The sequence below is a fragment of the Ranitomeya imitator genome, chromosome 8 (assembly GCF_032444005.1).
Source record: "Ranitomeya imitator isolate aRanImi1 chromosome 8, aRanImi1.pri, whole genome shotgun sequence".
NCBI classification, from domain to species: Eukaryota; Metazoa; Chordata; class Amphibia; order Anura; family Dendrobatidae; genus Ranitomeya; species Ranitomeya imitator.
Genome location: NC_091289.1, coordinates 109,175,819 through 109,190,228, shown reverse-complemented (window position 1 = coordinate 109,190,228; position 14,410 = coordinate 109,175,819). Strand labels below are relative to the sequence as shown.

The 14,410-nt window shown below is 45.0% G+C and overlaps 1 protein-coding gene across 1 annotated transcript in view; it reads right to left on the bottom strand.

Annotated features, from left to right (window-relative positions):
* Positions 1 to 14,410, bottom strand: part of CDC73 (cell division cycle 73) — a 119,484-nt gene that overhangs the window by 64,587 nt on the left and 40,487 nt on the right. Inside the window, exons 6-7 of the mRNA XM_069737278.1 lie at positions 4,966 to 5,054; positions 2,930 to 3,146 (exon numbers count right to left, since the gene is read on the bottom strand). Of these exons, the coding sequence (XP_069593379.1) occupies positions 2,930 to 3,146; positions 4,966 to 5,054 (306 nt within the window). The remainder of the gene's footprint in view (positions 1 to 2,929; positions 3,147 to 4,965; positions 5,055 to 14,410) is intronic.

Below are 14,410 nucleotides of genomic sequence, written 5' to 3'. Positions count from 1 at the left end.
CATTGTCCCCTGTGCTGCTGGCACATTGTCCCCTGTGCTGCTGGCACACTGCCCTTCCCCCTTCTCATCTTGGATGTGGACCCCCCCATCACTATAAGCCCCCCTATTGGCACGCACATGGCCCCCCCCTTCTCTATATGGCACGCACATTGACCCCCCAGTCACTACATGCCCCCCTGCAGGCAAGCACATGGCCCCCCAGTCACTACATGCCCCCCTGCAGACACGCACATGGCCCCCCAGTCACTACATGCCCCCCTGCAGGCACGCACATAGCCTCCCCCAGTCACTACATGCCCCCCTGCAGGCACGCACATGGCCCCCCAGTCACTACATGCCCCCCTGCAGGCACGCACATAGCCCCCCAGTCACTACATGCCCCCCCCCAGTCACTACATGCCCCCCTGCAGGCACGCACATGGCCCCCCCAGTCACTACATGCCCCCCTGCAGTCACGCACATGACCCCCCCAGTCACTACATGCCCCCCTGCAGGCACGCACATAGCCCCCCAGTTACTACATGCCCCCCTGCTGGCAGGCACATGATAAAATAAACACTTAACTCACCTTCTGATGATGGCTCCGTGCTCCCAGCTCCTCGGTTGCACTTCCTGTTTCCCAGGCATCAGATCATGTGACCTGGGCACACAGTGATGACATCACTATTCTGTGCCGATCACATGATCGGATGTCGGCACAGACACAGGAAGCGCGACCGAGGAGCTGGGAGCCATCATCAGAAGGTGAGTTAAGTGTTTGTTATTTTATCATGTGCCTGCCAGCAGGGGACATATAGTGACTGGGGGGTTGTGTGTGTGCCTGCAGGGGGCATATTCATCATGGGAGGAGGGGGAGTGCATGCACATGCAACATGCACTGCTCCCCTGTCAAGCAACTCGGCGCCCGGCTTCAGCACCGAGGTGATGGACAGCGGGTACAGTGAGTATTACATGAGGCTAATGAGCAGGAGCACAGGATCTCCTGCTGTCTCTGCAGCCCGCAGCCAGCCCACTCCAGCGCCCGACACCACTTCAGAGCCGTTCCCCCTACAGCACAGCACAGCACATCACACAGATTCGGATTATAAGACGCACCCCCTACTTCCCCCAAAATTTGGGGGAACTAAAGTGCGCCTTATAATCAGAAAAATACGGCCATTCTGGCGTTTTGATTTTTTTTCTCGCTGCGCTGTTTAGCGATCAGGTTAATCCTTTTTTATTCATAGATTGGGCGATTCTGAACGCGGCGATACCAAATATATGTAGGTTTGATTTTTTTTTTTTATTATTGTTTTATTTTGAAAGGGGGGTGATTTGAATTTTTTAAATTTTTTTCATATTTTTAAAAACATTTTGTCATTTTTTGCCATGCCTCAATAGCCTCCATGGGAGGCTAAAAGCTGGCAAAGCCTAATCGGCTCTGCTACATAGAAGCGATGCTCAGATCGCCCCTATGTAGCTAAATTACAGCATTGCTATGAGTGCCGACCACAGGGTGGCGCTCACAGCAATCTGGCATCAACAACCATAGAGGTCTGCAGGAGACCTCTGGTTGTTACGCCAACACACCGATGACTCCTGATCATGTGACGGGGGTCACCGATGCACGCATTTCCAGCCAGATGAGCTTGTTAAATGCAGCTGTCAAGAGTATGAAAGTGCATTTAACTAGTTAATAGGTGCAGGCGGATCGCGCTTCCACCCGTGCCTATTGCAGGCACATGTCAGCTGTTCAAAACAGCTGACATGTCCTGGCTTTGATGAAGGCTCACCGCCGGGGCTTGCATAACAGCGGGGGTTCTGCCATCGGCAGTAAGGGGTTAAAAAAAAAGTGTGCAAAGTTCAGCATATACCATGAGAAATGATATAGTTTTATAGTATAGGCAGTTATAGACGCGGCAATAACAAGTGAGTGTACGTTTTGCAATGGGGATAGTTTTTCCCCACAAATAAACCATTTTTTAATTACTAAAATGGATCTGAGGCCAATTTTACATTTTAACACTTTAAGGCTATGTGCACACATTCAGGATTTTTAGCGCTTTTTCGGCCGCTACGTCATCACAAGTCATTGCCGCAAGGCATTACTGGGACCGGAGCATCGCGAGGAGCGGGATGGCTGCGGGGGTCGCTGGAAGGTGAGAATATCACGATATTTATTTTTAACATTCTATCTTTTTACTATTGATGCTGCATAGGCAGCATCAATAGTAAAAAGGTTGGTCACACTTATCAAACACTATGTTTGACAAGTGTGACCAACCTGTCAATCAGTATTTCAAGCGATGCTACAGATCTCTTGGAAAACGCTAGCATTCTGCAAGCTAATTACGCTTGCAAAACGCTAGTGTTTAGCGGGAATATGCATGCCAATTCCGCATGCATATTTCCCGCGGCAGGGAGTTGCAGAATTGCTACGGAAATTTCTGCGGCAATTCTGCAACGTGTGCACATAGACAAAAACTTCACATCAGATAGGCTGATTAATATAGCAGGCACGGAGCCCATTACTGCAGTAGCAACCCATTGGCACGCACTGATCGTGCTGTAGGGGTGCCACACTCCTGACATGCTGCTGTCACTACTGATAGCTGCACCGGAATCCACCAGATAGTGCCCCCTCCAGTCCCAGCACATGCCGAGGGAGCATAGCTGTGTGTATCAGCTGACTCTTGTGGACGGCACAGGTACTACTTCTGTGCACATGCCATCCCTGAAGCGTAACTGTATAACTAATGGTGGGAAATAACTTGGAATCTTAAAAACAGTTATACCCATTTGCGGAAAAGAGTTAACGACCAGGCACAATTTATATTTTTACATCGTTTTAAAGTCTCCAAATGTCTCTTGCACTGGATTATTAAAGTCATTTTTTCCCTCTTTTCATAAAAAAATATTGATCAAATCAAGAAGTAATGAATTCACTCACTTTCCCTGTACTCTGCAGTATGGTGGTTCTGGTCCTCCATACTCGTTCCCTGCTGACAATGTCCCTGGTAACATCCACTTCAGCATCCACAAAACTTCTCTGTTTTAATGCGGTTATATCATCATCCAAATCAGTTTTGATCGTGGTTTTTCTTTTTGCCATAATTTTGGCTTTGATGGCTGCAATTTTTTCAACAGACATGGCTTCTGAGAGGGATCTGAATACATCATGGAAAAAAAAGAAAGTGTAAAAAGCTCTATTTAATACACATTCTATGAAAACAGTTTGACATTAGGACACATTAAATACAAACTGGTAAATCAATCCCGTCTCACTTACTCCAACTAGGTACGGTATGGTGTGTAATCTGAGGGCAGTATGAATGTAGGGGTTAAAACAGAACTCGATGTGTCACATGGCTGGCTGGGTGGTGCTGTTTACTTACACTGAAGCTTTAAAGGGAATCTGTCACCACATATGACTTAACCTAAACTATTAATATGGGCATACAGGCTACAGAAAGCGGAGGAGAGCGAGACCTGTGTGCCTCTTATCAGATGTGTTGTCGAGAAGCCATCTTTTATCACTTTATATAAATAACCCCTTCTAGGCTGTGGGGAGGACGCTGCCTGGAGATAACTCTGCCTCCAGAGCCTATTATACATAAAGGGCGAGTTACCAGTGTGATGTATAATGTGATGTGCAGACTGTGAGCCCTCGCGGGCAGGGTCCTCCCTCCTTCTGTACCTGTTAGTGCCTTGTTTTTTGCTCATGTTTATTGTATATCTATATTTGCCCCCTTTTTCACATGTAAAGCGCCATGTAATAAATGGCGCTATAAAAATTTATAATAATAATAATACTAATAATAATGTGTAATGGTTACCAGTGTGATGTGTAATGGCCACTCTCTGCTCTCCTGATCTCACTGCAGAGCTGTGTGTGATTATACCTCACACATTATTATTATTATTATTATTTATTTATATAGCACCATTGATTCCATGGTGCTTTACATGAGAAGGGGTTACATACAAATTACAGATATCACTTACAGTAAACAAACTAACAATGACAGACTGATACAGAGGGGCGAGGACCCTGCCCTTGCCGGCTTACATTCTACAGACATCTGCAGGTTCCTCTCTGCTCCAGCTCCCATCTCACAGGCAGACAGGGATGTAATATTGTAGCAATACAGCAGAGCTCAAAGGGTATGTTCCCATGGTCAATAAACGCTGTGGGTTGGATGCTGCGTACATCCACAGCATCCAACCTGCAGTGGCCAGATGTTACAGCATCGTGCATGGGATTTCAAGAAATCCCATCTCCACTATGTGTCCACAGACGTCTCTGGCTTCCCTGCAGAGACGGACATGTGGCACATCTTTCCACACCGCAGCATGTCTATCTTGAGGAGGCACTCAGTCTCTGCAAGATAAATATCACCAGTCCAATGTATTGGGCGTGGTGATTATTCCGCACGGTTCAGTGAACACATGCGGAATCACCGGTGTTCAAAAGCCGGCAGCGCTTTGGACGGAGCGGAGCGGACATGTGCTGATTACAGATTGTGGGGACGTAGCCAAAGAGCTGCAAAAAATGTGTTTGCAAGACCAATTTCATTTATCCTGCTCTGTGTTAGTTACTTGTCTCACACTGGTAACTCCCCCTTCATGTAAAATAATCTCTGGAGGCAGAGTTATCTTTCAGGCAGTGTCTTCCCCAGAGCCTGGAAGAGGTCATTTATATAAAAAGTGATGAATTATTATTTCTCAGCAACACCACATCTGGTATGAGACACGCAGCTAGGATTTTTTTCAGCAGTCTATAACCTCTATGCCTGTATTTAATTTTTGAAAATGTAAGTGGTATTAACAACTAAGAAAATATATAAAAGTATAGTCTTATATACCTGTCAGTGCTTTGGTGCATGTTTCAAATCAGTCAGCTTGATACAAGGAGCATTGTAAGTCTTTCTACCAAGAGTGAATGAAACAAAGCCAAAAAGGTAACTCATTAAAAGCACAGCTTACCGAATTTGCTCAGTCTGCACAATGCCTTCCTTATGGCCTTCCAGCCTGGCAGCCAGTCTCTCTTTGTCAAGGCGGACACGTTCTTCATCCTAGGAAGTTAGCAGATCTCTATAAAGCCTAGATTAAATATTTTATGCACTTTGTATAGTCAGCTGAGCAAGGAGACAGCAGAAAAAAAAAAAAGAATCCTGACTAACCATACTGCGAACCCATAATACTTTAAATCACTTATATCCTTTAAAAAAAAAAAAAAAAAAAAACTAAAAATACACTTCATTTCACTTAAATGAAAAGTGGGTGACATGTCAAATTTTCAGAGCTCCCAAGGTGTCAAAACAGCAACACACAAGATCCCCATTTTTGAGGCTACATCCCTCAAGGAATTCATTTTAGAGTGCAGAGAACATTTTTAACCCACAGGTGTTTCACAAAAATGTAACATTTTGAAGCCAGACCGAACAATTTGATTTTTTTCCTCACTTAAAAGTAAACCTGTCACCAGAAAAACAAAATTAACCTGCAAATATGGGGTTAATCTGCAAGTTAATAGCGTTACTAGCCTGCTCAACGCCTGCACTTAGCTGAACGCTGCAGGAACAAAATGAACGTCATTGCCCCTGCAGTGTTCTGGCTTCAGTCACAGAGGAGGCGTCTGCTTGGGTTCAGTCACCACGTCCCCCGGCCCTGACTGACACTGGCTCTGTATTAGGGCCGGCTGTCAGGAAGGGGTGCGCAGATGCAGCCACCGCTATGACACACCGGAACGTTGTGGGGGACATAAAGTTCATTTTCACCCCGCAACTTTCAGTGCGGGCACCGGGCAGGTGATTAACACCATTAACCTGCAGATTAATCCCATATCTGCAGGTGGTGACAGGTTCCCTTAACTCTCAAGCCTGGATAACCTCTAACGAAAATGTACATCATACATTAAACCAGATGATAAAGTAGCTCTGCAGTGCTGAAGCTGTGCGACTAGGAAGACGTATACTTTGGTGTGAAAATCTTTGACGCCTGGTGACTAGTGTGTGCTGTAACCAGTCATCTACTATATAAAGCTGTGTGTGTGTGTGTGTGTGTGTGTGTGTGTGTGTGTGTGTGTGTGTGTGTGTGTGTGTGTGTGTGTGTGTGTGTGTGTGTGTGTGTGTGTGTGTGTGTCCCCGGGATTGGCATCTGCACCGTCGCAGCTACAGCCACAAAATTTTGCACAGTCACACGTCTGGACCCCGAGAGCGTCATAGGCTATGTTGTGAGGCAAAATTTTAACCCCGCGCTTTCCAATTCACCAAACAATTTTGCCCCTATCTACATAATGGGGAAAAAGTGAAATGAAAAGTGTTGGAGGCGTCGCAGCTACAGCCACAAAATTTTGCAGTCACACGTCTGGACCCTGAGAGCGTCATAGGCTATGTTGTGAGGTGAAATTTTAACCCTGCGCTTTCCAATTCACCAAACTATTTTTCCCCTATCTACATAATAGGGAAAAGTGAAAGGAAAAGTGTTGGAGGTAAATTGACAGCTGCCAGATGTGAACAAGGGGGACTTAAAGAATGAGAGCGATGGCGCCAAAGAGTATATACCGTACAGTTGCTAAGGTGGGACCCCGACATGGGATACTCACCACACACGGGGATATGAACACACACACACACAAAATGCGCCACACACTACCATGTGCTTGAACACATACCACCCTCAGCACACATTTCACCACACATACACCAACCTCGCCACATAAAAGTCGAAACACAAAAGTCGCCGCTCAAAACTCGCCACATGCAAAAAATAGGCTCACGCAAAACTCGCCACAAGTGCAAAACTCACCTTATGGAAAACTCGCCACACGCAAAACTTGCACATGCGGAAAAATTGCCACATGCACAAAATTTGCAACACATGCAAAAGTTGCCTCGCACAAAACTTGCACATACTCAAAAGGCACCAGACATAAAACTCACCACGCGCAAAACTCGCCATGCGCAAAACTTGCTGCACACAACTTGCTACACTAACCTGTCACATGCAACTCGACACACAAAAAGTTGCTACACGCATGTTGCCACACAAAACTCATCTAACAAAAGTCGCTACATGCATGTTGCCACATGCAACTCCACACACACAACTTGACAAACGAAACTCGCCCTAAAACACACACAAGTCTGGTATTAGCCTTCAAAAATAAAAATCTGATTAATAAGCAGACAAAATACAAGAGCAACAAATGTACCATATAGGAAATACGGCAGCTGTCAGTCACATGACCTGTCTATTATGTGTATGTGTGAGCTAATATATACTGCCAGGGGGAGGGCTTCCTGTTGGCTGGGAATTTATCAGGCTGCCAATTTAGCTTACAAATACTGAGGTAAAAATACTGAGCAAATAACGTGTTAACGAGGTCTAATACAGGAGATCACACAGGTATATACTATATACAGGGGAGATGACACACAGATATATACTATATACAGGAGAGATGACACAGGTATATACTATATACAGGAGGAGATGACATACAGGTACATACTATATACAGGAGGAGATGACATACAGGTATATACAGGAGGAGATGACACAGGTATATACTATATACAGGAGCAGATTACCTACAGGTATATACTATATACAGGAGATGACATACAGGTATATGCTATATATAGAAGATGACATACAGGTATATACTATATACAGGAGATCACACAGATATATACTATATACAGGGGAGATGACACACAGGTATATACTATATACAGGAGGAGATGACATACAGGTATTTACTATATATAGGAGGAGATGACATACAGGTATATACTATATACAGGGGAGATGACACACAGCAGGTGTATACTATATACAGGGGAGATGACATACAGGTATATACTATATACAGGAGATGACATACAGATGTATACTATATATAAGGGAGATGACAAACATGTATATACTGAGGTGAAAATGAGAGGTGTGAGGTTAAAATGAAAAGGTGTGAGTGCAAAATGAGAGGAGTGAGGGAAAATAGTGTAGTGATCGGAAAATGACAGATGTGAGGTCGAAATGACAAGTGTTAGGGGGGAATGAGGAGTGAGGGAGAAAATGAGAGGTGTGAGGGGGAAAATTAAAGATGTGATTGGGAAAATGAGAGGAGTGATGGGAAAATAAGAGAAGTGACGTGCTATAACTAACCACAGATATTTACTATGCCCAGGCAACGCCGGGCTCTTCAGCTAGTTATTCATATAAGGCATTGGGGTCAGAAGAATATCCACCCCGGATTCTACTGCGGGCATCTGTATACTGCCGGACCCTCACAGCGCTGATATAATTACTATAAGGAGCTGTATCGGGAGCGCAGACAGAACAGTATAAAAGAGGAGAAATGGTGCAAGCAGACAATACGCAGATATGGCATATGTTTACTTTACTGGAAAAATACTGAAATAGCAAAAAAAGAAATGAGAGATATATATATATATATATATATATATATATATATATATATATATATATATATATATATATATATATATATATCTATCTATATATATCTATATATCTCGGATTCTAACGCATCGGGTATTCAATATGTATGTATGTATGTATGTATGTATGTATGTATGTATGTATGTATGTATGTATGTATGGTCATGGCCAAAAGTATTGACACCCCTGCAATTCTGTCAGATAATATTCATTATCTTCCTGAAAATGATTGCAAACAAATTCTTTGGTATTGTTATCTTCATTTAATTTGTCTTACATGAAAAAACACAAAAGAGAATGAAGCAAAAAGCAAAACATTGATCATTTCACACAAAACTCCAAAAATGGGCCAGACAAAAGTATTGGCACCCTCAGCCTAATACTTGGTTGCACAACCTTTAGCCAAAATAACTGCGACCAACCACTTCCGGTAACCATCAATGAGTTTCTTACAATGCTCTGCTGGAATTTTAGACCATTCTTCTTTGGCAAACTGCTCCAGGTCCCTGATATTTGAAGGGTGTTTTCTCCAAACTGCCATTTTTAGATCTCTCCACAGGTGTTCTATGGGATTCAGGTCTGGACTCATTGCTGGCCACCTTAGAAGTCTCCATTGCTTTCTCTCAAACCATTTTCTAGTGCTTTTTTAAGTGTGTTTTGGGTCATTGTCCTGCTGTAAGACCCATGACCTCTGAGGGAGACCCAGCTTTCTTACACTGGGCCCTACATTATGCTGCAAGATTTGTTGGTAGTCTTCAGACTTCATAATGCCATGCACATGGTCAAGCAGTCCAGTGCCAGAGGCAGCAAAGCAACCCCAAAACATCAGGGAACCTCCGCCATGTTTGACTGTAGGGACCGTGTTCTTTTCTTTGAATGCCTCTTTTTTTCTCCTGTAAACTATGTTGATGCCTTTGCCCAAAAAGCTCTACTTTTGTCTCATCTGACCAGAGAACATTCTTCCAAAACGTTTTAGGCTTTTTCAGGTAAGTTTTGGAAAACTCCAGCCTGTGTGTCTCGGGGTAAGAAGTGGGGTCTTCCTGGGTCTCCTACCATACAGTCCCTTTTCATTCAGATGCCGATGGATAGTATGGGTTGACACTGTTGTACCCTCGGACTGCAGGGCAGCTTGAACTTGTTTGGATGTTAGTCGAGGTTCTTTATCCAACATCCGCACAATCTTGCGTTGAAATCTCTTGTCAATTTTTCTTTTCCGTCCACATCTAGGGAGGTTAGCCACAGTGCCATGGGCTTTAAACTTCTTGATGACACTGCGCACGGTAGACATAGGAACATTCAGATCTTTGGAGATGGACTTGTAGTCTTGAGATTGCTCATGCTTCCTCACAATTTGGTTTCTCAAGTCCTCAGACAGTTCTTTGGTCTTCTTGCTTTTCTCCATGCTCAATGTGGTACACACAAGGACACAGGACAGAGGTTGAGTCAACTTTAATCAATGTCAACTGGCTGCAAGTGTGATTTAGTTATTGCCAACACCTGTTAGGTGCCACAGGTAAGTTACAGGTGCTGTTAATTGCACAAATTAGAGAAGCATCACATGATTTTTCGAACAGTGCCAAGATTGCCTTGCGCAGGCGTGTACTATGGAGGACAGAAAATGAACTTCAATCCAATATTGCAGCCAGCATGCAGCCAGCGGGTAAAGAAAGGGTGAATCAAAAACCCCAAAACCCCGCCTCCATGGCTGAAGATTGTTCCCTCCAAATTCAGGTGACAGTGTCCCTTTAATAATTTGGTCCAGCTTAGCACCGAAGAGACGTGATCATTGAAAAGGCAGGCTGGTAATGGACTTTTTTCATGACAGATCCACCTGCCAGGCCTTGAGCCAAATGGTGCGATGGATGGCAACAACATTACTGGACGCCTGAGCAGCACAAGACGCGGCGTCCAGGGAAGCAGAAACCAAATATTCCCCAGCGTGAGAAATCTGGGTGTCGAGTTCGACCAGCTGTTCTGGTGGGGCTCCAGCCTGAAGGCCCCGACGGAGTTGTTTGGCCCATTCGGATACAGACTTGGAAACCCAGGCGGAAGCAAAGGCCGGGCATAGGGCAGACGCGACCGCTTCGAAAGCAGACTTCGCAAAGGATTCAATGATCCTGTCGTTGGAATCTTTCAGAGACGCCCCTCCAGACAGTGGGAGGACTGTGTTGGTGGAAAGTCTAGAAACTAGCGGATCCACAGAGGGAGAAGAAGGCCAGTTGGAGAGGAGATCCGGAGGAAAGGGATATAGGACGCCAAGGCGCTTTCCTCTATGAAAGAGTCTGGTTGGATTCTCTCTTTCTTTAGACAGAAGCTCATCGAATTCAGGATGAGAAGCGAAAGCCTTGGGAGGTGGTTTAGACAGTCTAAACTATACCGCCTGATCTGCAGGTTCCGTAGAGGAATCTTTGATGTCACAGGTCTGATTGACCGCTCCAATGGGACTCTGAACAATATCCCTCATGCTAGCGATTTGGTTCGAATCCAGCTCCAAATTATCCTCCGAAGGCGCATCTGAGAACGCCTCGCCTGACTCAGGGGAGGAGGACCAGGGTGGAGGGCTCGCTCTCAGTAAGTCCTGAAAAGAGAGAGAGGTACTTCAACCTAGGAAAGGTATCAGACGTCCAGGGAGCCAGGGCTGTGGAGTCCGTAAGCCAGTTGCGACTCAGACTCCTGAATTTTATCAGGTTCCGACTCCGGCTCTGGCTCCTTCATAAATGACCAATTTGTAACAAATTTACTGTTGTCAAATATCAACATCGTGCTTATTCAGTTTCTCACCATCATATAAGTAATCAGACCACTTAGAGCAAAAACTATATTTATTAGAATACAATTAGAATATAGCAAATAACTTTTATAAACTTTTATAAACTCTTGTAAGTAAATATGCAATAAACACTGTTATGCAGTTAATAAGAAGAAATCTTATAAATTTGTCTTCAGAAAAAGTATTGCATCTGTCAGATTATTTTGAGACCAGAGGACAACCTCTCTACACTAACTTGGGTTGGTGGAAAAGCAGTAACCACTCGGGCAACATCTCTGACAATGTCAGGATACAGAGGAATCGCTTGTTGCACTGTTATTTTTGATGAACGGTCAAATTTCTCAATTTCTTTTAGTGCACATGAAAAATTCTGCTGAAATGTACTGGCTGTGTTCTTTGATGGGGATGACTCTTATGCGGGAACACTTTGCACGGTCCTTGTGATCCAAATATTTTTCGAAATTAAATTCTTCATCAGTTGATGAGGGTGAAGATGTGGCAGGACGACCAAATTCTTCTTGTTCCTCTTGACTGTTCTGCAACCCATTCATCCTTACTGCTATTTCAAACAGAGCTTCTTTTCCTTTAGTTAGCTGTTGATCATCTAGAAGAATCCGATGCATTGGGTCTACATAAACAGCTGCCAAATGAATGTTATTTTGTAATAGTAGCTCTTCTCTCCGTTTCATTGATGTAGCAATGCCACTTGCAATTAACCCTCCTCTTTGGGACAGGCGAAACATCAGGTTCTTCCACTCCTTTAAGAAAATACCTGGAGTTAAGTCCTCTGCTTGTAATTTTTTAGTCACTGTAAATGGGTGATCTAGCAATTTTTCCAGCTCAGTCACCTGATTCCACTGACTTTCATTTAGCGTCAGTTGAGGGTTAGTCATGTCTACAAGAAAGGTTTTCAGTTCAACCAAGCGCTGAATCATTAAAGGGACACTGTCACCTGAATTTGGGAGGGAACAATCTTCAGCCATGGAGGTGGGGTTTTGGGGTGTTTGATTCACCCTTTCCTTACCCGATGGCTGCATGTTGGCTGTAATATTGGATAAAAGTTCATTCTCTGTCCTCCGTAGTACATGCCTGCACAAGGCAATCTTGCACAGCGCAGGCGTGTACTATAGAGGACAGAGAATGAACTTCAATCCAATATTGCAGCCAGCGGGTAAGGAAAGGGTGAATCAAACACCCAAAAACCCCGCCCCTATGGCTGAAGATTGTTCCCTCCAAATTCAGGTGACAGTGTCCCTTTAAGTAAGTACTGCCCCATCGTGTGGCTTGATCAATAACTGCCCCTTTTCCAGCACGTCTCTTCAAAATTGAGTCAACTTTAGGGGTTCTGGCAACAGTAGCCAATTTTCTCACCTTGCCAATCAGTGCAGCAGCATGTCCTTCTTGCAGACTGTCTTATAGCCAGCTGTAGCGTATGCACAACACAGCGCATGTGATGAATTAAAGAACGTATTGACACAGTTTCAACAAGATCTAAACTATCATGTTGCTGTTCATCTGAAGCAACTTCAGTTTGCTCCTCAGTTACAATACTGTGTTCCTCTATTTCAAATATTTCTGTGTCTGTGGACCCAGAATGTTCTTCTAGCTGCTGGTCACCATCATTACTCTCATTCATTAGTTTAATAGTACTTATCATATTTGAAGCATTGTCAGTTACAACAGAAAGAACTTGCTCTTTTTTAAGTTCATAGTCTTGCAGAACCTTTTCCGCCAAGACCTGGAGAAACTCACTGGTGTGATGAGCTTTGGTGTCTTTTACTGCCAATGTCTTGGTAACCATTTCATTTTTGTCACAAACAAATTGGAGATTGATGGCAAAATAGTTCACTCTGACGTGTGCAGGCATCCATTTTAAGAAACAGAAAGCGTCCCTTGAGAGTTTTTTTTAAGTTCTTCCTTTTGTTTAAAAGCTTCTTTGATTACTAACTTTCTAATACTCTCTCTCCAGAGAAACACCAAGCTTGCGGGCCATTTCCCCATTCAGACACACAGGCTGGTCGTGAAAATAATGAAATAGGCACACTATCCTTTACAACAAGCTCTATGATCTTTTTTTTAAATGTACCGTATATACTCGAGTATAAGCCGAGATTTTCAGCCCAAATTTTTGGGCTGAAAGTGCCCCCCTCGGCTTATACTCGAGTCACGGTAGCGGTGGGGTCGGCGGGTGAGGGGGTTAGGGCGCTGAGGTATACTTACCTAGTCCCAGCGATCCTCGCGCTGTCCCTGCCGTCCCACGGTCTTCGGCGCTGCAGTTTCTTCCTCTCTTCAGCGGTCACGTGGGACCGCTCATTACAGAAATGAATAAGCGGCTCCACCTCCCATAGGGGCGGAGCCGCTTATTCATTTCTCTAATCAGCGGTGCCGGTGACCGCTGATAGAGAAAGAAGCTGCGGCACTGAAGACCAGGCAGAGGGACAGCGCGAGGATCGCCAGGACTAGGTGAGTATGTCATATTCACCTGTCCTCGTTCCAGCCGCCGGGCGCCGATCCATCTTCCCGGCCGGCGCCTCCATCTTCCCGGCGTCTCTGCTCTCTGACTGTTCAGGCAGAGGGCGCGATGACGCATATAGTGTGCGCGGCGCCCTCTGCCTGATCAGTCAGAGCAGAGACGCCGGGAAGATGGAGGCGCCGGAACGAGACGCCGGGAGCTGCAATCAAGGGAGGTGAGTATGTGTTTTTTTTTCTTTATTGCGGCAGCGGCGGCACAAATTTATGTGGAACATCTATGGGGCACAGTGAACGGTGCAGAGCACCGTATATGGCACAGCACAGCTATGGGGCACAGTGAACGGTGCAGAGCACCGTATATGGCACAGCACAGCTATGGGGCACAGTGAACGGTGCAGAGCACCGTATATGGCACAGCACAGCTATGGGGCACAGTGAACGGTGCAGAGCACCGTATATGGCACATCTATGGGGCACAGTGAACGGTGCAGAGCACCGTATATGGCACAGCACAGCTATGGGGCACAGTGAACGGTGCAGAGCACCGTATATGGCACAGCACAGCTATGTATGGGGCACAGTGAACGGTGCAGAGCACCGTATATGGCACAGCACAGCTATGGGGCACAGTGAACGGTGCAGAGCACCGTATATGGCACAGCACAGCTATGGGGCACAGTGAACGGTGCAGAGCACCGTATATGGCACAGCACAGCTATG